The sequence below is a fragment of the Phocoena phocoena genome, chromosome 5 (genome assembly GCF_963924675.1).
Source record: "Phocoena phocoena chromosome 5, mPhoPho1.1, whole genome shotgun sequence".
Lineage (NCBI taxonomy): Eukaryota > Metazoa > Chordata > Mammalia > Artiodactyla > Phocoenidae > Phocoena > Phocoena phocoena.
Genome location: NC_089223.1, coordinates 46,566,016 through 46,592,854, shown reverse-complemented (window position 1 = coordinate 46,592,854; position 26,839 = coordinate 46,566,016). Strand labels below are relative to the sequence as shown.

Sequence of the window (26,839 nt, the reverse complement as noted above, 5' to 3'; positions counted from 1 at the left end):
TTTAGAAGCTGCTGAGTGGGCAGAAAATTGCCTTTTCCTCTAGCTTGAAGCAATTTCCCCAACTACCACACTACCTAAGAAATCTGAGACAAAGGGCACCAAACTATTTCCAAACGCAACAACTTGCAAACAGCTGACCACGGCTCTCGTGCGGCGACCCCTGAAATCTACTCAAGCACACCTAGTGAAGGGAGACAACACACACCACTCAGCACACAAAGTACCTATTTGACATTAGAAACCTTTTATTGAGTGAGACATGGCAAACGGTGGGATGAACATATTACAGGGTGAAGGAAGGCTGAGGAAACTCTAATTTCTTTTTCCTCTATGGAAGAATGAGCAGCCCAGATGATGAACTGAGGCCACTCCAAGATTACTATTTATACGTAAGGCAATGTAAAAAGCAAGGTTTTAACCAAAAAGCCAGTATCTGGCATTAAAAAAAAAATTACATCTTTTGGATGGATGGACTAAAAAAGCTATATTGTCTACCCAAAATCTGTACAGCAGGGACCTGTTTTCGGCAGGTAAGCCTATTTACAAGTAAGATCCTCTTACTCTTGTAACATTGTCCTGTTTTAAGAGAATATATAACTCCCATCCCCTGCAGAGTTAGTCCATAAGGCTCTGTGACCCCATAGAAGCATGAACCTATCTCTACTAGAGAACTATTTATACAACACTGTAAATACACAGATACATACTTGCCCCTCGCCCCATCCTACAAATAGGCTATAAATACCTTGATTGAGGAGTTGTGGCTCATTCAATTTTATATCTTCAGTGACAATTAATAGGCACTCTCTCTCTCTCTCTCTCTATATATATTTTTTTTTTTCATGAACACTAGATGAAAATGATTTTACAACACCATTACTGTTTACATTTTAAACATTCCCACCCCTACCCATCTCTAAAATAAGAACACCAGAAGCTACCAAGTTTACTGTGGGTTTCACAATATAGTGCTTTTGGACTTTTTAATGTAAACATTCTAAATGTACTAGTTTTCAGAGTAATGACACGAATTTAGCATTCGCCCTGGAATGGAAAACTTGCTTGGAAGTTACTTCATTCTTTTTCTCTTTTTCAAGAGAGCATCTCGTAACGCCAGCTGGAAGATTAAAAAAAAAAAAAATGTAAATATGGTCTACAGAAAAAGACCACAGGACCAATGTTCACAGCAAACCTATGAACGTCCTTATAAAGTCTTACAGTTCCCAAAAGAAAACAACAGAATATTAAATAAAAGATTAAGAATAAACCCAAATTATAAAAAGAAGATAACCAAGGTCAATGTATACATCTTAAGTGTGCGATGGATATGATTCCATTAATTCCCACGCAACCACCACTCTCTGAGTCCTAGAAACTTTAAAGCATTTTTGGGGGTGGAAGTTGCCTGGCTCTAATCAAGCTTTTTGAATTTTATGACTTTAAGTTACTGACTCCTTGCCTTTAGCTCAGATCTGGGTCTTGGTATGTCTTTGTAGATATGCAGAGTAACTGGGACGCTTATGGTAGAAAAAAAAAAAAATCAACCAGTGCATTTTAACCTAATTTGCGTGGCTAAGAAGGTATTTCTCAGATTCAGCTATCTACGTCTTATTTTCTCATTTGTAAAGTCGGTTTAATCACAGTACCTGTTCATATTGTTCACATGAACTATAGCACATATCCAGTGAACCAACTTCCTCTTACAAAATTCTTCAATCTTTGAGAGAAGTATTTTATCTTGAAAGAGGTACTGACAGGAACAAAGCAAGGCTTCTCTATCATGCCAAAAAAAAGCATGCTAAAGAGTAGAGGAAGTAGGGGCTGGGGGAACACCCCTAGATAACATGTAGCAAGGTCACAAAAACCTCAAAACGAAGCAAGGCCTGCCAACTGGATGGTCATTACTTCCTCGACCCAAAAATCTTATAAAGGGCAGGGGAAGGATAAACTAATGAATTCAATCAATTCAACCGTGCATTTAAATTGGCAAAATTCAGACTATTTAATGGCACCTTTCCTTTCACCTAAACTTTCAACAAATTCTAATCAAAATTACTGCCACTTTACTACTTACATAACATTGTTGAAGAGCTTAGAACTAGAATGATTAAATAAACAGTTAGTCATACTGACTTGGTTCCCACACCTATGGAGCCCTGCCCTGGAGAGCTGGCTGTCACATTCAGGCCTGGCAGGCTCATCCTTGGCTTGCAATTTAGGAACGCTGGTTCAGAACGTGGCACTACTTTTCCCTTGACCTGACTTCCTAGAGATTCTTCCTAGTACATTTAGATATACACTCTGGTACATTGGCAGTAGAGGAGGATATAAAAACGTAAATTTGTTTTACTACAATGAATTATGAAATAAGCAAGCCAACAGAGCAGCACAGGACTACCCATCAAAGACTGGAAATGGATAAAACACAATTCCAAAGGTCTGTAAACATAATGGCTTTGCAGAAGGGTACACAGAGAAAGGATCATGCCAACAACAGAACTGTTAAGTTTGTACTGCTTTCCTGAAACTGTTACTGAGATATTACCACATATAATTTTTGCTTTTTGGAAAAAAGTACCATATAATAAACACTCAAAAATTATTATTCAGTTAATTTCGATATATTTCACAGATGCAATGTCAAGAGAATTTTAGCATAGGAATGGACCATCTAGTTTAAACTCCTTTATTTATAGAGGAGGAAAATCGCCTCCCTTTGGTCACACAGCTGAATCTCAACAAAGTCAGGTCTAGGATTTACAAGCCCTGGCCACTTTCCACCTCTCCATGCTCTCCAATAATGCACCCCATTAATCCTAAGACACACATAATACAAGGTTTTAGAAGGCACAACTCCACTCAAATGTAGAGAAGTCTTAGAACAATATCACTCTACCCAGTCAAGCTTCAAGTTGAGCTCACCTGCTTTTCTCGGAAGGAACGCTTATTTTTTGACCGGACGTTATGACTATACCGCATCATCATGAAGTTCTTCTGTTTTTTCTTCTCCTTATTCGTGGAACTGGAAAATGGATTCATCTTGGTTTTTCTCCTCACAAATTCTTTTCGGTCTGTTTTTCCAGCCTATCAGCACACACACACACAAATACCACTGCAGGAGTTATCTCATCAACATACACATCTCCTCTGTGCCAGCTCCACTGGATGCCAAGGACACTAAGGTGGAGGGAACACACAGTCACTGCTCCCCAGAGACTCAGTTCAGTCCAGGGGAAGAAATGACCATGATGTGTTGTAACTGGGCAAGGGGAGCTCAGTGGAAGAAAAGGTTTCTTAGAGGCCAGAGGAGCCTATGAGAGAGGGAGACCCTGTGAGCTGTTTTTTGCAGGATGAAGGCCTTCCTGGTGAGGAAAGGAGGGAAGGAGGGAAGAGTAGAGCATTTCAGGTAGGAATAGTATATGCAAAGTTGTGGTGGAGAAAGAACATGGGTTTTCAAACATCTAAACAAGTGTCAGTACAAATGGAATAGAGGGTAATGTGGAGGCCATTTGGAATGGCGTCTGAAACAAGTCAAGGTAGAGAAAATGAAGCTGGAAAGGTAGGCAGGTTGCAGTCGCAAACAGCCACAGGACTTGCCTGAGGCAGCTCTAACTGTCTCTGGCTTTTCTTTAATGACTAAACATTCCCCTGCTTTTCTCATAGCTCTGGTAAATGCACTGAGCCTCCCTGAGACCGTGAACATATAACTGTGCCTTTCTGTGCTCTACAGCTTGTCTTAGACGGTGGTTACATATGTGGCTATCAGGTTGTTAAAACTCATCTAACCGAACACCTCTTATCTGTGCCTTTTATTCTATGTTAATTATACTTTTATTTAAAACATTAAAATAAAATACTGCAGGGACTTCCCTGGTGGCGCAGAGGTTAAGAATCCGCCTGCCAACGCAGGGGACACGGGTTCAATCCCTGGTCCGGGAAGATCCCACATGCCGCGGAGCAACTAAGCCCGTGTGCCACAACTGCTGAGCCTGTGCTCTAGAGCCCGGGAGCTACAACTACTGAGCCCACGCACCGCAACTGCTAAAGCCCGCGCGCCTAGAGCCCGTGCTCCACAACAAGAGAAGCCACCGCCATGGGAAGCCCACGCATCTCAACGCAGAGTAGCCCCTGCTCGCCGCAACTAGAGAAAGCCTGCGCGCAGCAACGAAGACCCAACGCAGCCAAAAAAACCCTGCAGTTCTGTGCCTATACAAGTTCTGAGTCATATTTCACTTTATCTGCTTTCTGTTTAAACAACTAGGCAATGACATGCCCCACTCACCATTGCAGTTGCTAGTCTTGTCTCCTTGTCAGACTTTGGCTTTTTATGAAGGCGTTCAATGTCCCGAAGAGAAAGTAACTCACCCCTGGGGTGAAGGAAAAAATGTAATATGTAACAAGGATGGAATTCCTTTTCCTAATACTTTCATAATCGCGTGAGCTGACTGAAGACCTGGTGTACACACTGTCTTACCTGGGCTCCTCATCACTGTCTATTTCGATGTATTTCCTCTTTTGGGCTTTCCCAGGGGCAGCGTTGAGTTCTTTCCTCATTTGGGCCATTCTGATTTTCTGGAAGTCTTCCTGACTTAACACTCGGCTAGTGCTGACGGCCGCGGCTTTGGCTTTCCGCTCCTCCAAGGGCATGCTGTTCAGCTTCTCAGACTTGAAAGGACACAACACAGGCTTAAACGGCTATTAGCTCCAGTGAGGGCGTAGCCCCTCAACACTGAGAAAAGGACATTTTAGGACTCACGATTTCTTTCTGTTCTTCATCGGAAGAATGGTGCACGTCAACCCATTCGCCATCAGAAACTGCCTCGTCACTGAGGCTCGTGTTTTCCCACTCATCTGTGTGAAAAGGAGCACCCCATTAGCACCCACTTTATGTTGAGTGTTCATGGTACACTGAGATAAATCAAGCAAAAGAAAACTTAGGTAATGAACCTCAAATAGATGCTCACCAAGAACTGAGCAATATTACTGTTAAATAAACCACATCAATTTAATTAAGTCAAGGAACGGAGAACAACCACTGATCTATTATCCACCATGAGCCAAAACTTTACAATCTTTCTCTAACCCTCGTGACTCAACAAAAGAGGAATAGAGTCCAGAGTTAAGTAACCTGCCCCAGGCCACACTGCTAGAAATGCAGCCTACACTGAAATTAGGAAAATCATATATGACTCTAGAGCCTACATTCTTTCCACCCAACTAGCCATGTCCACCAGAACTGTACGTGTACATTTACAGTGGCCACATACAAGTTATTTAACTTGTCTAAGCACATTTATACGTTTGAGAAATTAGTTAGAAACAAGTCATTCAGAGAACCAAGGCAGAAACTTTTGGTTGTATAAGAACCTTGTAGACACCTCAGTAAAGAGGTATCAGAGTTCCTAACGGAGCCACCACAGTAAGCTTTCAAAATGAAGGATACCTGCAGTCTCTCAGCAGATGCCCATGTTCTGTAAGACAGTGTCCCAGCTCTTAGGCATGGCCTACACAGCCACTCACGTGAGGCCCCACCTCTATCTCTAGTCTCATCGCCTTCTGTGCATCACCTTGTATCCTACATTCTAATAGTCTCCTAAACCCTTCAGTACTTTGCTCACAGTTTGCCTAGCAAGTCTCCACTATACTACCATTGCTCACTAATCATTCCAAATACGGCTCATGGGTCACCATTTCCTTGAAGCCTTTGTTGAACCTCTGAGGTGGACCTGACCTCTCTTCAACCCTTCTACCCCACTCCAATCATAAATCCTGTTGATGATTTATTAGCTGTTTATGAAAGACCCTCAAGGACAAGAACCATATCACTCATCTTGGCTTTGACAGTGGCTGGCTCATAGCTAGTGCTTACGAAAGTTTTGTTGAAATAATGAAGGGATGAACAGGAAGAAGAAAGGACCCTAGCAACCAATGCAGTAAATGCTAACCCTGGAAATGAGAATGGAGTTCCTCAAGCATTCTTTGACCAGTTCAACAAGCATTCTCCTTCAACAGGAGGATTGCTATAGACTAATCTTCATTATTTTTTTCTAGGCAACAAAAGAAACCCATTATCTTTCCCAAGTGCCAAACAGCATGCCCTTGATAAGGGGCAGCCAATCTGAAGGACATGAAAAGGCATTTCCTACACCAGAATGTAAATTGTCTCAGAGCAGGACCATGCCCATTTGACCTTCAGTGCCTGTAACAGGGTGTGGCACACAGTCATTACCAGGAAGCATCTGCTGAATGAATGTCCAAACAATATAAAGATTTCAAGATCAATACAGATATAGCAGGAGTGATTTTGTCCTGAATAATGGTGAAACAAAAATGAACCTCCATCATCTTCAGCATTTTTTTCTTCTTTTTCAACTTCCAGAACTTCTGCTCCTGGAATGTAACCTTTGGCATCTAGTTCTCCATATTCTTGCACTCTTGCTTCTATGGAGGCCTCTGTAGGCTTACCCTAAAGGAAAGGAAGTAGTTTTTAATGAGGTGCTTAAACTGCAAAACATTATTCATGAAAAGGATTCTCCAGGATTATGAATTGAGAGGGAGAATCACAAAAAATGGAAGCAATCGAATGACAAAAACAGTCCACCAATGTCTTGGGTCAAAGTAAATCCCCCAGCCAGAACTTTGCCCACTGTTTTCTTGCTTTCTTCTTCTTCTTCTTCTTTTTTTTTTTTTGCGATATGCAGGCCTCTCACTGTTGTGGCCTCTCCCGTTGCAGAGCACAGGCTCCGGACGCGCAGGCTCAGCGGCCATGGCTCACGGGCCCAGCCGCTCCGCGGCATGTGGGACCTTCCTGGACCGGGGCACGAACCCGTGTCCCCTGCATCGGCAGGCGGACTCTCAACCACTGTGCCATCAGGGAAGCCCCTTCTTGCTTTCTTCTGATCCACCTCAGGAAACGTCAATTAAGTCTTGAGATCTCTCCTTCTGTTACATACATGCATCTTTCTTTGTCCCAACTTGAAGGAGGTAGTATCTGGTTAGGGAACAGCCTGTTCAATGCTGCCATCAGTTGCTGACTTCAAACAGTCTAACAGGTCTGTAAGAGTCATTCATCCTCAAACAGCATATACCAACTATAAAACAGTTAAGCAAAAGTATTCAACCAATTTTATTCTGAGCTTAAAGAATAAAACTACATGTATCACCAATACTCCTAATGGAAGCATCAGAAATACTCAAACTCAAATTGTAGGAAATTACCCTCACTTTCTGAGACCAAATCCTTGATCAACATATGTATGCTTCACCTACCCGGAATTTCTTTTGTAACATCTGAGGATTCAGTGTTCGGAAGAGCTGAATCAAAGTTCTAGCAGACATCATCACATCTGGAAAATAATACCTTTAATTAGAAACTTCAGAGCAAAGAGTCTATTGAGGTAAAAACGAACTACTCTGTACTCTTTGATCTACTGAGAATAACACACCACTTACTCTTATCTTTGTGTGTTTTATACTGAGCCAGGTCTTGGAGAAGTTCTTCAGTCATGGCTAGAGGACATCGAGCTGTTATCTCTTTTATAGCATTGATTCTAAAAGAAGGAAAAAAATAAATTAAAACAAACAAACAAACAAAAACCCCCCAGCAGTTTCATGTGGTTCAACCTAAGAATATTTTCTAAAAAGACTAAATCAAAAGGAACGTAAGTTGGGTTTTATAGGTCTTAGGTCTTTAAAACTGCAGCATGGTAGAGTGTGAGGGTGGGGAGCCTCAGAGGGCTTTGATTCCAGACAGTTTACTGCCATTTCCTCTATTAGAAGAATAAGAAACAGTGTCATCTCTGTAAAATACAGGCATACCTCAGAGATATTGCAGGTTTGGTTCCAGACCACTGCAATAAAGTGAGTCACACATATCTTTTGGTTTCCTAGTACATACGAAAGTTATGTTTAACTATACTGTAGTCTATTAAGTGTACAATAGCATTATGTCTCAAAAAGTACGTAACTTAATTAAAAATCCTTTATTGCTAAAAATGTAACCTTCATCTGAGCCTTCAGTGAGGCATAATCCTTTTGCTGGTGGAGAGTTTGAAATATTGTGAGAATTACCAAAATGTTACAGAGGCATGAAGTGAGCCAATGCTGCTGCAAAAATGTCACCGATAGACTTGCTCCACACAAAGTTGCCACAAACCTTCAATTTGTAAAAAAACGCAGTAACTGTGAAGAGCAATATAGCAAAGGGCAATAAAAGGAAGTGTGCCTGTATATGACAGCAGCATTTATTCGCCAACTCTAGGGGAGGTAGTACTAGGTCAAATGAGGAAAAGTTAAAGGTCTTTAGGGCTGTTATCCCAGCAATATTTTCCAAGGGAGATACAAAGCAGCTGTTCAGCATACTGCTTAGTTATTAGGACAGATGAGTCGTCCTTAAATTAGTGCTCACACTCATTAAGTGCTTTTGAATTAATAAAAAGGGCCACTGAACCGCCTTGGGATTAAAAAATGATTCCATAACGAATCATTTGTTCCAGCAAAGATAGGAATTCAGGGTAGAAGACAGAAGAAAAACATTTAGATTGCCACACAAGCATTCATTTGAAAGAGGGAAAGCTAGTTAAAAAACAAAATGTTGATTAGAAGGGCAAATATCTTTTCTCTGGCTCAAAATTCTGACCAATAAATTAAAAATAGCAAGCCTGCTGAGAAGACTGAAGTGTACTTTAAACTGTTTTTGCAGAGAGCACATTATAGATGAAATTTTACATCCTGGTAATGGAAAGCAAACCCAGTGCGTTACGACCGTACCCACTGCCTACTGCCACATTCTACATACCCTACTGTCATGACCTCTCCAGAGTTCTTGTCGGTTACAAAATTGTTGGCCACAGTCATGAGTAATGACTGCATGATCTGAACGGGAGGGAGAGAAAGGATATGAGTGCTGGTAAAACGTCTACACCTACTCAAACGCTTGACGATGAAGGGACCATAAACTATTACAGTGGAAAAAGAGCCCTCCACCTTCGGTTTGGGAGTTGGAAGGATCAAGACTGACTGAGGAAGACTGAGAAAAACATTCCACTCTGGGTTTCAGCCTTCTTCTTAGCTATCCTCAGATTGAATTTGGCTCGCCTTTAATATTAGTTCTCAACATGGATTAAAAATTGCTTTGACCCACGATCCTCCAACACTATTTGAATCAAAGAAAGCAATGATCAGTTTTGAATAATCATCACTATAAATTCACTGATATTCTTGCCCTCCCCAGCATAAAATTTGGCAATTAAACAAAACCAGAATTCTCAACAACTTGTCCAAAATAAACTTTACTTTCTACAGTAAAATGTTTTTACTTCTATGAGTAAACTGCTATGGGTATCTCCTTAAGAGCTAGTGTCTCTTCTACTCAGTTTCAATAAGGCAGGGAGGACGGTAATCCCTGTGGGAAAAGCCACCATGATACACTTAGTGGCGGGGCTACGTATGCACTAGATCCCGACAGAAGGAAAGTTTAAGAGTTCTCACCTCTGGGGGTACTAAGTGATGAGATGCCTGTGCAGCAAACAGAAGGATCTTCGTTACTTCTAAAAAGGTCAGAGATGGGAAAGGCCACAGTCAGTTTATCGCCCTGCCCTCAGGAGCACGGCAAACATGGCCAGCACGCGCTGGCCGTAATGCTACTGCTGCTTCCTCTGCCCCAGCACCCAACCCCGACATCTGCACAGCTCACTGCCCCGCTTCCTCCTGGCCCTGCTTAACTGCTGCCTTATCAAAGTGATTTCCTGACCACATAATCTAGACAGAACCCACCCCAGCACTCCCTACTGTCCTCACCTGCTTCCTTTTTCCTCAAAATACTTCCCGTCACCTGGACATATTACACACAGCACTCTGTGGATCTTCCTCTAGAATGTAAGCTCTATGAAGGTGAGGATGTTACTTTGTGTTCACTGGTGTCTAATGCAGTGCTCAGACTAGAAGTCGCTCAATCAGTGAGTAAGTACAAACACATATATACGCACACATATATACGCACACTCTCCCTTTAAAGGGGCAGTATGGATAAAGAACAAGGCCTCTGGCAAAACAAAGGAGTGGGGTGAAGCCTAACCAGCCACTGTTTGCTGAGTGATCTTGGTCTTTTTTTCTTTTTTCTTTCTACACCTCTCAGGATTGAAGTGAGGATTGAATGAGACGACTGTATGTAAAGTACTTAGCACAGTGCTTGGCTCACGTTGAATGTTCAATAAATGTTCATTTCTTTCCTACCCTGGTTCAAGTTCAAAGGCAAGAACAACCATCTCTTCCTTCCTGCTTTCACGTTGCTTTTAATTAAGAATATAAATGAGGGCAATGAAAGCAGTAAGTTAAACCCTAGTATCTATAATGAAGTTACAATAAATAGTCAGAATTCTTTTTTAGAATTTTTCACATGAGTATTTATAGTATTACAAAAAGACATGCTTTGAGAAACTAACATTTTGTTTTGGTGTTTTCCCCCCCCTCAAATAATTATTTCTTAAAGTTGATGAGCAGAACGATTACCTCTTGGCAGAATCTGGAAAGAAAACATACAGGTTTCTCTCCTTGTCTCTGAAGCAGAACACCCTTCACTCCTAACTCTTGTCTTTAGTATTAATTCCAGAACAAAAGACTCTGGACGGTTAACCCCAAGGCCACCAAAGGAACACGGCAAGTGGAAGCCTTACCTCTTTGGTGGGGCTGCAGAAACCTCTGCACAAAGGGGTAGAAGTTGAAGAGAAAAAGCTGTGGGAAGAAGAATGCACTGACTTTAATATATCTCTGGCTGAGCTGTGGAGTTTCATCTCTCCATGATGCAATTATATCACCAAGCTCAGCTAACTGGGAATCATTTTTTTACTTTCTTTTTTTCTCAACGGCATTCATGCTACAGGATGATTCAATGTGCTGTATTAACCAAAGAAAGGAAGGCCTTGTTGCTATCCTATTATGTCAAGGAAGAAGGAAGTGTACACAGAATAAACCAGGGGGTGAAAAGGCAGTCAAAAAGCAACTTTCTTCTACTTTTTTTTTTTTTTTTTTTTTTGTGGTACACGGGCCTCTCACTGTTGTGGCCTCTCCCATTGCGGGGCACAGGCTCCGGACGCACAGGCTCAGCGGCCATGGCTCACGGGCCCAGCCGCTCCGCGGCATGTGGGATCCTCCCGGACCGGGGCACGAACCCGTGTCCCCTGCATCGGCAGGCGGACTCTCAACCACTGCGCCACCAGGGAAGCTCCTCTTCTACTTTTAAATTGGTGTGGCTGCAGAATCAATTTTTTAGTCTTCAAAGATAATAGTAACTCAAATCTGAATAGTGCCTAGTGTAATCTGATCACCAAAAAACCCACAGTCTAGTTTTGTTATGGGATACCAGTCCAGCCACACTGGAGGAATTACTCTGAGCTCCATATTTTAGACAGAAACCACTAACACTCTGGAGTCTACCTAGATAAAGGAGACAAGGATCCAGTTATTAAAGCAATTGTAATCTTTAACTTCAAGGAGAGAAACTCTGGAGATGGCCTAGTCTTTTTCAAAGATCATCACATGAGAATAAATTTTTTTCTATTTTAGCCACAGAGCAAAACCAGGACCAGAGAAGTAAAAGGGAAGACTTGGGTTCAATACAGAGATGGGTGTTCAACTGTAGCCAGATGTGAAACTCCAGTATCATTTCCATCAAACCATGCTTGAATTAAGAATCACTTCTGCTTTTCCACTGAGCTCAGATTCAGGTGTGACTTGAAATTATTGCACAAATGTAACAAGAATTGACCTGGTAATCCTGCTTTAGAACTGCAGCCCATGTAGAAAAAGCAATTTATTCACCAAAATATTAAGTTTTCCTTAGAGAAATGGAACAAGTGCATTTGTTCATTTATAACTGGATATAGGTCTATACTGTTTGATTTTCCATGAAGGAGCCTGTTTTACTTCTTGTTTTTTTTTTGAAGAAAGCAACACATTCAGTGATGATCAGAACAGCACTAGTTATAAGAGCAAAACTATAGAGAACAACCTCAATGGTCATTTCTTCATGGGCTGAATTTCTGGGAATCCTTCCTTTTCTACAATGGCAGTTAGTCTGAGTATGTGTGAGGTTTCCATATGTATACACAATCTATATACATTATACCACCAAGGAGCTCTTGCAGTCTAATTTAATATAAAGTGAATGACCAGAGAATTCAGCTTTGCAAACATGATCCTCCTGCTAGAGTGGGCTGGAAGTCAGGAAAGCTATGAAGGGGTAAACTGTGAAATGTAATAACAGTTGATAGAAATATGCGGGCTCTGTTGGCTCAGGAAAATGTATAAGTGAAACATAGATACAATAAAATAAAAAGTAGAAAGACAGAACAAAAATAGTCTGTCCATAAACTGAATACATGTACAATTCAACATCCATACGAAGTGATAAGAAAACCAAGTGACAAAAACAGCTATTTTCAGAGTGAAAGATTTTATCCCTTTGTAAACTGTATGGGTTTAAATGGTTTGGGAGGGTAAACTTAAGCCACTGCTCTACCTTAGTGCCCTTTTACCAAGGAAAATTCTACTTCTAATGTCCATCAAGAGAAACATAATGTAATTCAAACCTCATGGATTCCCACCAATCTGGAGATGAGGTTCATGAGCATCATCTTCACTTCAAACCTCTCCTTAGAGCTCTCTAGCTGCTTCAGTAGTTTTTCCGCAAAATCTAGAGAGGAGAACATCAGAGAAGTATACTGTGGGCCCATGGTCTATACGACATAATCTGGCAGGTGTAGAGAAAAGCAGTCGTGTGATCACTGACTCTGGCATGGCTGTGCCTGAAATCACCCTGCAGAACCAGGACGGTAAACACAGCGGCATGACCGACGGTGAAAAGACTCACACACGGGCAAATGTACCTTCAGTGGTGCCCAAAGTTAAGTCTTAAGGATTTCCAAGATTTTTAGCATCAACATCTTGAGTTACTGTTGACAGATGCTCCACTTATAGTTCTCTGGGGCCCTGCTTCTCAAAGTGTGGTCTGCAGACCACCAGCAGCTGTCCACCTAATAGCTTGTTAGAAATGCTGAACTGCAGGCCCCACCCCCGGACCTACTGAATCAGACAGAATCTGTACTTTAACAGGATCCCAAGGTGATCAGTACGTGCCTTAAAGTCTGAGAAACACGGACCTAGAGGAAGCGTCAGCAAACTAAAACTAAAATACAGAGAGCATTTAAAAGCCCCACTGCCCAGCCATACCCCATATCACCTAATCGGTCTCTGGGAATAACAGGACCCGAGTACCAGTATAGTTTTATAAATTCCCCAAGTGATTCCAATGTGCACTCTAGTTTGAGAACTAGTGTTCTAGAACAGGGTTTCCCAAACTTTTGGTTTCCACATACCAGTTAAAAAAAAAAAGGGACTAATAAAAGATTGTCAATTTTTCATTTGGTCAAGCACAATGTCTTATAGTACAAGTACTGTGTTATTAAAGACATGAATTGCAAAGAGAGCTGTTCCTCTATATTTTTCTTATTTTGCTGTGGACTGGGAATCACTGCTTTGGAATAGAATTCTCTAGGCTACAAGCAATAGGTAACAACTAAGCATTTACTGATTGTCTCTTAAGTGCCAAGGATTTTATATTCCCTGGTAACCTTGAAGGTAGGAATCTAAATAGGCAGATAACGCCAACAAGGAACTTGGGAGGTCATAATTATAGTACCTTGGGGATCATGAATCAAGTGAATAGCTGAAAAGTTAAACACCTCCGGTTTTTTCTTCTTCTTTTGTTTCTGAAAGAAAGGGAGAGGAAAACATTTACATTCTGAATTACAGTGGAAAGGCCCTTGGGATTAAATGTGCTAATGTGCTAAAGGCTGTTATCAAGTCCATTACACCATTTATATTTATTTATTTTCCTTATTTTTTTTTTGGCTGCATCGGGTCTTAGTTGCAGTACACTGGATCTTTTGTTTAGGCATGCGGGATCTTTTCGTTACGGCATGCAGTCTTCTCGGGTTTCTCTCTAGTTGTGGCACGTGGGTTTTCTCTCTCTAGTTGTGGTGCATGGGCTCCAGAGTATGTGGGCTCTGTAGTTTGCAGCACACGGGCTCTCTCATTGAGGCATGCGAGCTCAATCGTTGTGGCATGCAGACTTAGTTGCCTCGTGGCATGTGGGATCTTAGTTCCCCAACCAGCAACTGAACCCATGTCTCCTGCATTGGAAGGTGGATTCTTTACCACTGGACCACCAGGGAAGTCCCCATCACACTAATTAAAAAGAAAAAAAAAAATCTTTGTTCCAAAAACCTTTCTTGCAACTAGAAGAACTAAAGGTGGTTTTTAAGATTAAATCTTGGGGACTTCCCTGGTGGCGCAGTGGTTAAGAATCTGCCTGCCAATGCAGGGGACACGGGTTCGATCCCTGGTCTGGGAAGATCCCACATGCCTCAGAGCAACTAAGCCCGTGTGCCACAACTACTGAGCCCGCACACCACAACTACTGAAGCCTGTGTGCCCAGAGCCCGTGCTCCACAACAAGAGAAGCCACTGCAACGAGAAGCCTGCGCACTGCAACGAAGAGTAGCGCCCGCTCGCCGCAACGAGAGAAAGCCTGGGCACAGCAATTAAGACCCAATGCAGCCAAAAAGTCCTAGCTATTAGCACCTGTGAGACTTAAAGAGATTTGGAAATATGAACATTAAAAAACACACAAGGACCAAATTAATGACTTTCAAATAATTATTACAAAACAAAATGTACTTCATTTGCATACTCTTCTGAGAAGACATCGTGATCAAAACAAATGAATTTAATCAAATTAATTTATTCAAGCCACAGATCTTGCTAGAGCTGAAAACATTTATTCATCTAAAAAATCAGTGCTTAAAAAGTCATCACACATTTCTAAGTCTTTCAAAATGCTATTTTCTCTATTCCAAATGCTTAAAAGCTTTTCTAAAGAACACATATTCTGCATTCTAATGATTCTTATCTCATTTCCCAGGTACAAGTCTCACCTTGAGGACTTTCATAGCTTTTTCCAACTTTTTCTTGTTTTTGGAGCTTTTCTTCCCTGTGGCATACTGCACTAGCAGGTCTCTTGCTGTTGGTCCTTCATCCTGAAGAATAAACTACTTTGTAAAACTATAAACAAGGAAAATCTGCATAGAAGCAAGGAATAACCCTTTTAATCACTTCTTTGTACTTATACTCTTTGCATGCAGCTATGAAAAATAAACACAACTTTAAAAATTCAATAAAAAACAAATTTGCCCATCTGCAGGAACAGGCTCATACAAAGATTTTCACTGCAACACTGACTTTTGTTTTTATTTTGCTTTTAGTTTTTATTGAAGTGTTAATATACAGAGAGAATGCAACTTTGTTTTTATTTGAAAAAGGAAACTGGAAACAAATATTTATCAATAGGGAAATGCTTAAACTATAGTACATCCATATTCTGAAATATTATGTGGAGGTTAAAAGAATGAGGTAGATCTATATGTACTCGTAGAAGAATATCTAAATGCACTGGTACATCTATATATGTCATCACAAAGGAAGCAGGTTGCAAAATAATACATATATTATTTATATGTTTTAAAAACAGACCACACACATAAGACAATACGTATATACATCCACACAGAAATGCATGGGAAATGAAATGGTTACCTATGAAGAAGGAACTGGGAAGTGGAAATAAGAAAGGATCAAGATAACTTTTATCTATAGTATTTGAAATTTTATACAGTAAGAATGTATTGTTCATACATTATTTACTAAAGTAATAACAAAAGGTGTTATCCCATATTCCAGTACTCTTGTTACCAAAATGCTGAAATGGGAAGGGAATTTCTTTTTAAAATTAATAAAAAATATTTTTTAATAAAGAAAATTTCATGACATCATAAATCCTGATTCTTCCTTTTAAAGGTGCTGTACTACCCTTCTCCCTTTTTCCACTCTAAACTTCCATGATGTCAACACTCAACCTCAAAAATATATTGGCAGTAATTTTTATTCTAAGTTCATATGATGAGCTATAGATATAGCTTTAGCCCCAGGAACAAGGTTGAATGAATCTAAGTTTTATTAGTTACTTAACCAATCTTTCTGAATGTAAGTGACAAGTTCTAAATAGAATAAAATCTCAGCATGGCAGAACTCAATAAAGGATAAAGGTAGCGTCTAAGTTTCTTTCCAATTTTTACAATCTGTACTGAAAACAATAATAAAATCTGCTAAACTGTAAATTTCAGAAGTATCTATGGTTAAACTAACCTCAGATTCTGAGTCACTATCCTGTTTCTCCTCTTCATCTTTTCCAAGGAAGAATGTCAAAGCAGCAACTAATATCTAAAGACCAATTCAAAGTCAATTACTCATCCCAGCTTACAACAAAGAATAAATACTTTTGTCTATATTTTACACATGCATATGAACTAGGATCTGAAGAAAAAAAAACAAAGAATGGTAGGATTTGGGCTCATCTGTCTCAGCCCGGCTCTACACGGTTGTTATCCTTCAAGTAGAAAGTCAGGAACTTCTACATCCCCCCACAAGAAAAGTGATATAGCCCCTCTAACAGAAAGTCAAACATGTCCTTAAATTTCTTTCAGCTGTGCCTGAGTCCAATAAAAGAGCAGGCAGTCAAGAATTACAGAGGAAAACAAGATAAACGCTAAGGCTATCGTTTAATACCAAGCATTTTTAAAACTCATAATTTTGCGTGACTCCTCTAAAGCGCAGATAAACCAGGGAAGCAGCCTAAGCACGAGCAGCACGTCCGCACACCACCTCTTCCTCGCACACCCATCTCCTTCACCCTCTAGCTGGAGAAGCGGGCTACTCACAGACAGTGCCTTCACGCAGCCATACACGTGCTCACCTTGGTGACCTTAGAGAAACATGCCGTGGTGATCACATTGACAGTTTTGGCATCATTCCTGGGGGAAGACAGTTCTCTCAGAGTCTCTCTAAATGCACTCTCTCAGAGTGCATTTAGATACAGAGAGAATACAGTCGAATTTTCATTCGACTGTATTTGACAGCACAGACAATGGCACAAAATAAATAAATATTTCTGACATGTTAAAATTCATAGTTTGTAATATTTCAAAAAGTCACGGGTTGCTAAATAGTCAACTACAGGCAAACATTTAATTCAATTTTAGCCCAGTCTTGTGTCAGAAAATTATGCAGCCATTCAGACGTATTTTTTGAAGAATTTTTAATGACATAAAACCTACTCAAGATAACTGCGGGCGGAATAAAAAACCAATAAGAAACTACAATACAGCAAAATTCCAACCATACTTTAAAATTCACATTAAAGAAAAGACAGGAGGAAATAGTATAAAATATTAACTGATTATCTCTAGGGGGTGGGACTATCAATAATTAAAAAAAAAAACTTTCTAGCTTCTCCAAATCTTCTGCTGCAACGAATATTACTTTTATATTTTAAAAAAAATTAGTGAATAAGAAAAGCAAAAGACATGAGTTGGGACACTGTACCAACAAGCCAAAGTTTAGGAAACATGATAATTTAAGTATATAAGGTAAATGGATTTGAAAATCTTCAGAGAGGCAGAGTAGAAAGAGCCCGAATTTCAGTCAGACAGATCGGGTTTGAATTTCAGTTCTGCCTTTTACTAGCTACTAAACTTAAACTTATGAACCTATGGGTTTCATTACCTATAAGGTGGGAATAATCCCAAATAAGCTACATTACACTGTTCTGAAGGTTGAATGAGGTAAGGCATAGTGCAAGTGCTCAAGAAATGGTAGTCAATATTTTTATTAGTCATTTGGATTGCCTCCATAGTTTTACTTCCAACCTAATCTATGGCAGAGATATATTAAAGGGCTCAAAATCAAGAAAAATATTTGTGTATGTGTTCTGTGGTAATTACAAGTGAATAAAAGACGATTTCGAAAGAGACAGGTACATAGATGTTACCAGATGTTTCTTCTGTAGAGTTCAATCATCACATCCAAAGATATCTTGGCTGCAGTTGCATTGCTATCTCTTAACATGGTATACATGAAATTCTGCAATACCTGAAGGAAAAGAGGAGAAAGAAGACTTAAGCTGCATGATACTGTAGTACAATGCCGCAAACATGGAAAACAAAAGGGTACTTACTACATTCACTTTATTGTTCTTGTGTTTCGCATTTATATTCTTGATATCAGTCACAATATGAGTATATAAAGTCTGAGGAAAAGAAACAAAAACATATACACATTAACCAACATTTCTAACCTTGCCTAATTTGGAGAGAAATATAAATGTACTGGAGGATTTAATTTTGCCCACTTTTCATTCTATCACAAAAGAGACCAAAAACAAATAAAACAAACAAAAAAAAGCAGGTAAAGCAAAATGAAAGTTACCCTCAAAAGGTTAAATATGAAGTTATATGACCCAACATTTCCACTCCTAGCTATATATCCAAAAGAAATGAAAATAAATTTCCAACTAATGTTCAAATATTCATAGCTGCATTATTCATAACAGCCAGAAAGTGAAAACAACCCAAATGTCCATTAATTGATGAGTGGATAAACAAAATATGGTATAACCAGACAATGAAATGTTATTTGGCAACAAAAAGTAATGAATACTTACATATGCTACAACATGAATGAACTTTGAAAACATTAAGTGTTTTCACTTAATTTTCACTTTCACTAAGTGAAAGAAGCCAGTCACAAAACAATTACATATTATATGATTCCATTTACACGAACTATCCCGAGTAGGCAAATCTATAGAGACCAGAAGTACATTGGTGCTTGCCTAGGGCTGGGACAGATGGGAAAATGGAAAGTAACTGCTGATGGGAATGGGGTTTCTTTTGGGGGTGCTATAAGTGTTCTAAAACTGACTGTGGTGATGGTTGCAAAACTCTGTGACTACACTAAAAACCCCTGAATTGTACATTTAAATGGATGCACTGTATGTGAATTACATCTCAATACATTTGCTTTTTTTGTTTTGTTTTGTTTTGTTTTTACAAAGGAAAGTCGGGGCTTCCCTGGTGGCGCAGTGGTTAAGAATCCGCCTGCCAATGCAGGGGACATGGGTTCGAGCCCTGGTCTGCGAAAATCACACATGCCACGGAGCAACTAAGCCCATGTGCCACAACTACTGAGCCTGCGTTCTAGAGCCCCCGAGCCACAACTACTGAGCCTGTGTGCCACAACTACCGAAGCCCGTGTGCCCTAGAGCCCATGCTCCCCAACAAGAGAAGCCACTGCAATGAGAAGCCCAAGCACCACAACAAAGAGTAGCCCCCGCTCGCCGCAACTAGAGAAAGCCCACACGCAGCAATGAAGACCCAACGCAGCCAAAAATAAATTTTAAAAAATTAAAAAAAAATAAAAAATAAATTAAAAAAATAAAAAGGAAAGTCCAAGCCCCTAACTGCATGTAAGACAATATTGGGATTTTTACAAATATCAGTGGTACCCAAAATATGCTCCCCTGGATCACTTTTATTCACAAGTTAGTCCAAGAAGTATAACGGCTAAAATCAAATGGTTGCAGTCTCTTAATGTTTTGAAAAAAAAAAAAAAAAAAAAAAATTTTTTTTTAAGTTAATGTATGTACACTTTAGTTTCTGTTTCTTAAAATTCTTTCATAAATCTTCAACTTCTGGTCTTACTTATACAAGCAAACACAAAGTCACACGGAAATATTAATAACAAAAAAAGTCAGTTTTGGGGGGAAGAGGCTGGGAGTGGTTGCAGCCACGAGTGTCCAGTCCATGCTCTGATTTAGCTGGTCAGTACAGCAGAGCGGAAAAGGGCTTGGGTTCTGGAGCCAGGTTCCCTGGGTTTATGTTCCTGCCTCACCACTCAGAAGCTGTGTGACCCTGGGAACATCACTCTCTCTCTCTGTGCCTCGGCCTTTTCATCTATAAAATAACAACAACAATAACCCCTATCTCAGGGCACTTTGTGAGTAAACGAATACGTAAAATGCTCTGAAAATGGTAACCTAGCAAAAAGTAAACAATAAATGTTAGCTATCACCATTATATTGCATGCACACAACGGTCAATTTTTTTCCTATCAAAATTATTCTTAGCTGTATCCAATAGTATGAAGCATCAAGAGACTCCAAATGCTATACGTTTCATGTCACTGCAAGGAAGAATGAGATATGGAGCGATTTTGCTCTTTACCTTTCGAAGAAGCTTATCGTGGCAACGCAGAAGTTCAAAGAAGAGTTCTAGCAAACTGGATGGATTGATGAGATTCTTATTTCTCAGCAAAATCAAAGCTTTGCAAAATGTCTCAGGAAGGAAAAAGAAACATACTATAAGATAATGATAAAGCTAGGATGAGAAAATGGAGCAAGTATATCCCGAAAGCACTTAACGTCTTCTACTAACTAGGCATTATTCTAGGCATGGGAACAGAACAGTCAGTCTCTGCCCTCATGAAGCTTACACTGGGGGTGGAGCAGAAGAGGGGACAGGCAAGCAAGTAAGCATATCAACAGGTATAACTCATATAGGAAGGAAATAAAACAGGGTAATATCATTGATACATAGTGACTGCAGGAAGGCTCCTTTACACAGGAGGTCAAGGAAGTGTCAACATAGAAAAACGCAGTGATCAGTAAATCCACAGAGATAAGAAAGGTGGGTTACAATAACATAACACACTAAATTGGGATAATCAAACTGAATTTGTGACCTGACAAGGCATTCTTTTGAAATACAGTTTGTAGTAAGAACGGCCCAATGGTAGTTGTAGCACCCTTGCTTACCACCAACTTTCACAAGTACACTCTAAAGAGGAATGCTAATTATACAGACTCAATCCCTTGCTTCCTAGCAACGTCCTAATTATTTTTAAAAACCCACTAATCATCATAAAACACTATAAAGAAATATACAGACATTTACTTATTTAATAATGCCTGCAGACCAATCTGGTTGGGTACTGTTAGCACACAAAACTTAAAGAAGACCTAATTACTTGGAAAGACACTAAGTCTCCACACTCAAAATCTCCAATCTGTACGGCCCACAAGGACTTGACCTAAGTCTTGACCTATAGGTAAGTCTTCTGTAATGGTTCAAGTTTGAAGCCTATTAGGCTGTGCTGCCAGGTCCCACGTCCCAACTGAGAGTTAATCAGAGACTCCAACCTTGGCTTGTCTGAGATGGTATTTTTTTTTTTTTTTTGGCCAGAACAAATTAAGATAATCCTAGAAATGTATAAAAATTGAAGTATTACAGAAAGCCTGGGAAAATGCAAGAATAAGAAACAAAGTTCAATCTACAGACTTAGCATTTTTATAAGTTTTGGTAAAGGATATTAGTATGTTTTGATCATAATATTTGTGTAAGTTCTACCAGCTGTAAAGGTGTTTGAAAAGCTGATATATAAGATTTGAAAATGCCTCTGGTTGGGTTCCCTAGAAGCAGAACCCAATTTATTACAGAGGTCTGCCCAGGGTGTGCTCTCTTCTAGAAGGGAAGTAAAAGAAGCAGGATAGGGCAGAGAAAAGCTGGGCAAGGATGTGTCCTTGGCTGGAGACAAGCTTTAGTCTGATTACAGAGAAGCCCTGGAGCACAAACTGCAACACAAAGTTGGACCTTGGGAAGGGCTGGGCTTTTGAACCTCTGGGTTAGTCAGATACCACCTGTGGGCTGGGAGGGCCACTTCCCAGGTGCTAGGGCTCCCATTTAGCTGAAGACAGTGCTCCAGAGAAAGGGCAGCTGGGGGCCATTAGCAGCCAACATTCCCCGCGGGTGGGGGAAATGGGAGCACTAGCCTGGTAAAGGGGATCCCAGACAGGACCCAATGTCAATCACTAAGGTAACAATGTTTAAATGGTCAAACTGGCCAATTAATAGCCAAATGTCTAAACTAAGCTTTATAAAAACTATAGGTTATAATTAGGATTCTTCATGCATTTGAGATTTGAATGACTAGAAGGAATCACCTCATCAAAAAAAGGGGAAAGAGCATCTTGGCAGCGTTAGCATACTGGGAGAACGGAGAGGTCAGAGAGGGGGCTGCAGCAGAAAAGTAAATGAGGTCAAAAACACAGGAAGGGAGCAAATCATGTAGGGACTTACAGGCCAAGTTAATAAGTTTGAGTTTTACTCTGTGTAAATGAGAAGCCACAGAAGGATTTTAAGGTACGGGTGACACACTGATTTACATTTTAGAAAGATGTTTAGATGACAGGCTGTTCTCCTTTAAACATATATTATACGAACACGGGAACACAGCACAATTTATCAATCCAACTACTGGTCCTACCATTCGGAGATCGGGATCCAAGACAGTGTGGTTGTAGGACAGAAGATCTTTCAGCTCTTGAGGAAAGTTACTTAAATGTTCTGGATAACAGTGACCAATCTGTAACAAAGCAAAGGCTCTTCTGAAGTTTTTCTTTCTCTCCTATAATTCATATGCACATATTAAGGATGTTCTGCAAAAGGAGAATAAAAGGCTGTTTCACAGAAGTAGATGGCTCCAAACCATCTATTTTTCTTCTACATGCTGATCTCTCTGACCCCTTTCATATTTCCTCTAGTCTTAGTAAAGTATGTGACATGATTCAGAATCTGCTTTTATGATGAATTTGAAGAAAACAAATAGTTTGAAAGCTTTTTTGCTCCGGTTGGTTCTGTGAAAAGTTCTAGTGAAATCCTCTAACTGAACATAAGGAGGAAATAAAATCTGCAAAAAGGGAAAATTAATTTTCTTTTTTAAATTAAGTTTCCACTCCCAAATGGAATGAGGTTGGGCATAAGTGGAAAATATTCTGCAAGCTGTGTGCAACAACTGGTCTTCGTTTTACTCAAAAATTATCTTCTTACCTGTGCCATAAACATCACCAGCTCTGCCAGTTCTTTGCTGGGTTTATTTGGTTGTAATTTGAAAATCTCCACATTGGATTTGTAGTGATTATACTGCTGTAGAAACTGTAGAAAAATAAAATTTAAATTGGTCACCTTCTATTATAAGACTTTCTCAGTAGAGAATTAAAAATTACTTAGAAATCTTTGATAATGGCATTGAGACAAAGATGCAGCAGAGGTATGTAGAAACACTATGTTTTCCTTATCAGAATTCTTCAAAATGAGTTTTGAAAAATCTGCGCACATCTTGGGTAATCTAAAGACCCTTTCCCTTATCATTAGAAATTTACGTAGTAAGGTATAAAGAACAGTGAAACAAGAGTCAAAAATTCAGATCCGGCTCTCTACTGCCATTTACTATCTAAATGGCCCCCTACTATATTGTCCATGTATATAGAGTACTAATATCTGCAGAAATGTGTGAGTCAGAAAATGTAAATTATAATTCAAGTACACAAAGCTCTCCAGTCAAAATTCCCCTTCTTTTAAATAATAATTATGATTTTATCCTGGAGTTCTAGGTAAGATGTGTTAACAGGCGAAAGCAACAGACACACAGAAATAATAATAGCTTCCATTTATTCAGCACTTGCTACGTGCCAAACTCATCATGTACATTATTTCATTTAATTATGTTTAATCCTAACAACAATCCAACAGTCTAATGTTGGAACTCACAAGGCCTCAGTTCCACACCCTACAGCTACTCTCATGCCTAGGCCACGGTTTTAAACTATGTGTATATGTGTTAGAGTGATAGGGAGAAAGGAGGAGAGGGGGGAGGGGAGGGGAGGGGGAGAGAGATACTCAGAAGGAGAAAGAGTATTTCTTTCTTTTTTTTAAAATTTGGCTGCTCCAGGTCTTAGTTGCAGCACGTGGGAGCTTCGTTGTGGCCTGCGGGATCTAGTTCCCTGACCAGGGATTGAACCCAGGCCCCCAGCATTGGGAGCGTGGAGTCTTAACCACTGGACTACCACGGAAGTCCCAAGAATGAGTATTTCTTTATATTACCAGCCCTAACTGGTTCAGTGAGCTCCAAATTGAGGTACAATATGTGTGAATTTGCATAAATATTTGTTAAGTGAATGAAACAGTAATCCTCTGTAGGTATTATCTCCTTCTCACATATTAAAATACACGTAGGCTCAAGTGGTTAACCCTCTCTGGTTACACAATTGGTCAACAGTTGGGCCGGGATACAGAGTTAGTTTTGAAACCACTGCTTTTAAATACAGAGCTGTACAGACTCTCAGCTATTACTTTGGCTAATGGTTTACAGTGCTTTACACATCTCAAAGCCTCACCTATATTACTTAACTTCTTGTATTTGTTCCTTAGTCTTTGTTTCCACTCGCTTGAATCTTTGGAAAGTCTCTCTCTACTGGTGACCTAAACCACTGAGACCGCTATTTGTTAAAATGTATTCACATAAATATTTCTATGTGAAAATCTGGGGGAGGAGGGAAATGAGAAGGGCAATCAAAAGATGAATAATTGTGTTAGCCATCTGCACGTACAAGTAACTGAAGCAAATACCTGTTTAATGCCGGTCAGAAAAATGGGTGTCTGAAGAAAGCACTTGGCAAAATAATGTAGCAAAATCATCACTTTCATTTTGTCACTTCTCAGCTCAAACACCTTTAATGTTCACAATCTGTATGAGGTCAGTATACAAAGCCCCTCACGGTCTGGACCTAATCTAATTTTCAACTTCATCTTTTCCTGAGGTAAATTCTCACATCCAGGTCATGCCAGCTTCCGATGAGACTGAATCCTGTTTTTTAACTAGATAATACTAAGCTCTTATGTCTGTCCCTTATAATTGAGAATACTCCCTCCTTCCCAACACAGTCCATGGCACCGAGCACGGGCTCCCGGAAACAGACGTCGGTGGAAAACAATCTAAACAAAAGTTTCATCCACTGTTACAGACTAATTCCATTTAGGGGTTTCAGAAAAGAAAAGGCCTGAGAAACCTGTCTGGAAGTCAGAGGTTGGGGGTGGACCATTTGTCTCTCGACCCCTCAGTGAGGTCGGGAGATAACCCCTAAAGCAAAAATGAGATCTTTTAAATGGTGTTTCTGTGGCAGCAGGGTCTATGGAGCAGGCAGAAACCCCAGACGGGCAGCAGATTTCAAAAGGTGGGGAACGAACCCTGTGGCATGTCTCTCCCTTAACCCCTTTTCTCCTCTCGAAGAACCCCTGAACTTAAGAGCAGAACACGAGGCGAGCCAGGATCCCTGCTCCACTCCACGCCTCCCTCCAGCCGCTGTCTCAACCAGCCACGTCCCGGCTTCTAGCCTCACCGCGCCGCATTCCTACCTCCTCCACGTAAGCCGGCGGGTCTCGCTTGATCAGATTCTGTAACTGCGGCAGGTTGCTGGGCAGCTTGTTATTGTTTCTGCTAGACATGTTAGCTGCTTACTGGCTCCGAGACGAGCAGTTTTAAGAAAACCCACACCGCTCGCAGTTGCCGATAGTCCCAGCTACGCCTGGGAGTCGTGCTTCCGAGTACGACCGGAAACAGCACATGGGTAGTTCGGCCGGCGGCGCCATCATCTCTTAAAGCGAGCTTGACTACGGGAGCCTCAGAGTGTCAAACTTACTCTCACGGCGAAATGCTCTATAGTGGTTTTTACGAGGTTTTTGCTTTTTTCCTCGATCAACCGCTGCTACTGTCTAGCGTTCCTGAAATAGTCTGAAATGCAAAGACTTTCTTCACACACCTTAGTTTATTTCATCATCCTGACACTCTTATGAAACAGACATATGAGAATTAATAGTTTTTATTAAAAAACTCACAGTCTAGGGCTTCCTGGTGGCGCAGTGGTTGAGAGTCCGCCTGCTGATGCAGGGGACGTGGGTTCGTGCCCCGGTCCGGGAGGATCCCACGCGCCGCGGAGCTGTTGGGCCCGTGAGCCATGGCCGCTGGGCCTGCGCGTCCAGAGCCTGTGCTCCGCAACGGGAGAGGCCACAACAGTGAGAGGCCTGCGTACCGCAAAAAAACTCACAGCCTAAAGTTAGAAGCTAAAAATATCCCTGGGGAGTTGATAGCACTATCCAATTTTGGAGAGGGGGAAAAAGGTCAATGGGGGGTGTAAATTAGTTTTCTTGTATATTTTATTTTATTTTTTTAGTACGTGGGCCTTTCACTGTTGTGGCCTCTCCCGTTGCGGAGCACAAGCTCCGGATGTGGGCTCAGTGGCCATGGCTCACGGGCCTAGCCGCTGTGCGGCTTAGTGAGATCTTCCCGGACCGGGGAATGAACCCGTGTTTTTTGCATCAGCAGGTGGACTCTCAACCACTGCGCCACCAGGGAAGCCCTTCTATATTTTAAATAGCTGTTCTTGTGTTGTTTTTAATTGTTTCAACCCAATGTAACCAATGGAAAAGGGTGTGAACTGAATAAAATGTAGTCATGTTGGTTGTTTTAAAATGCAAATGAATTTGTATTTAAAAGCGAACTATTGTTATAACCTTTGTAAGTACTGTTCAGCCAGAGTTTTAAATTCAGATCCTGGTCATTTGAAGAGAATACATTTCCACAGTTTCATGGTGTGCAAAAATAAATATGTGGAGAACGAATTAATGAGAGTGTTGTTAATATAAAGAGACACTTGATCAGTCACTGTTTCAAGCCTTTCACTTGTATTTAATCCTGAGAAGAGCCCTCTAAAATAGGTACTATAATTATCCGCACTTTGCAGATGAGGAAACAGGTTCAGACAAGTTGACTGCTTAAGTTCATAGCAGGTGAGGAAGCTGGGATTTCAATCCAGGCAGTCTTGATTGTAAACACATGAGAAAGAAAAATGTAGCCTAACAGTTGTCAGCTGGTAAGCTGGTCTGGCATCTGTAGATGAACCATGGTATTCCCCTGCTTAAGAGCAATTTAACACAACACCAACTCCAGGCCAGGTCATCTGTGGCCAGGTCGGAATGAGCCAAAAACAAGGCAACTC

The 26,839-nt window shown here is 40.5% G+C and overlaps 1 protein-coding gene across 2 annotated transcripts; it reads right to left on the bottom strand.

The window, feature by feature from the left end:
* Window positions 1-225: 225 nt before the first annotated feature.
* Window positions 226-25,443, bottom strand: SDAD1 (SDA1 domain containing 1). Of its 2 annotated transcripts, XM_065877174.1 has the most exons (22): window positions 25,200-25,443; window positions 22,836-22,940; window positions 22,273-22,371; window positions 20,175-20,285; window positions 18,128-18,199; window positions 17,942-18,042; window positions 16,868-16,925; window positions 16,261-16,335; window positions 14,994-15,095; window positions 13,697-13,766; window positions 12,588-12,691; window positions 10,674-10,731; window positions 9,490-9,548; window positions 8,798-8,874; window positions 7,453-7,550; window positions 7,270-7,346; window positions 6,337-6,466; window positions 4,757-4,851; window positions 4,475-4,665; window positions 4,283-4,367; window positions 2,923-3,084; window positions 226-1,117 (listed from the first exon to the last, which is right to left on the bottom strand). In XM_065877174.1, exons 1-22 carry the CDS (start codon window positions 25,287-25,289, stop codon window positions 1,070-1,072), a joined length of 2,067 nt encoding a protein of 688 aa, XP_065733246.1. In that variant the 5' UTR covers window positions 25,290-25,443; the 3' UTR covers window positions 226-1,069. The 2 variants fall into 2 exon arrangements, with proteins under 2 accessions (XP_065733246.1, XP_065733247.1); XM_065877175.1 differs by lacking the exon at window positions 20,175-20,285 and having other exon boundaries at window positions 1,070-1,117; window positions 25,200-25,289.
* Window positions 25,444-26,839: the final 1,396 nt, after the last annotated feature.

Coding starts and splice junctions, on each gene's coding strand:
- SDAD1 (XM_065877174.1), bottom strand. CDS start 25,289: ATGTCTAGCAGAAACAATAACAAGCTGCCCAGCAACCTGCCGCAGTTA. Junction 13,767..14,993: donor AAGCTATGAAAGTCCTCAAG/GTGAGACTTGTA, acceptor CCTTTCTTTCAG/AAACAAAAGAAGAAGAAAAA. Junction 9,549..10,673: donor TCTGCAGCCCCACCAAAGAG/GTAAGGCTTCCA, acceptor TGACCTTTTTAG/AAGTAACGAAGATCCTTCTG.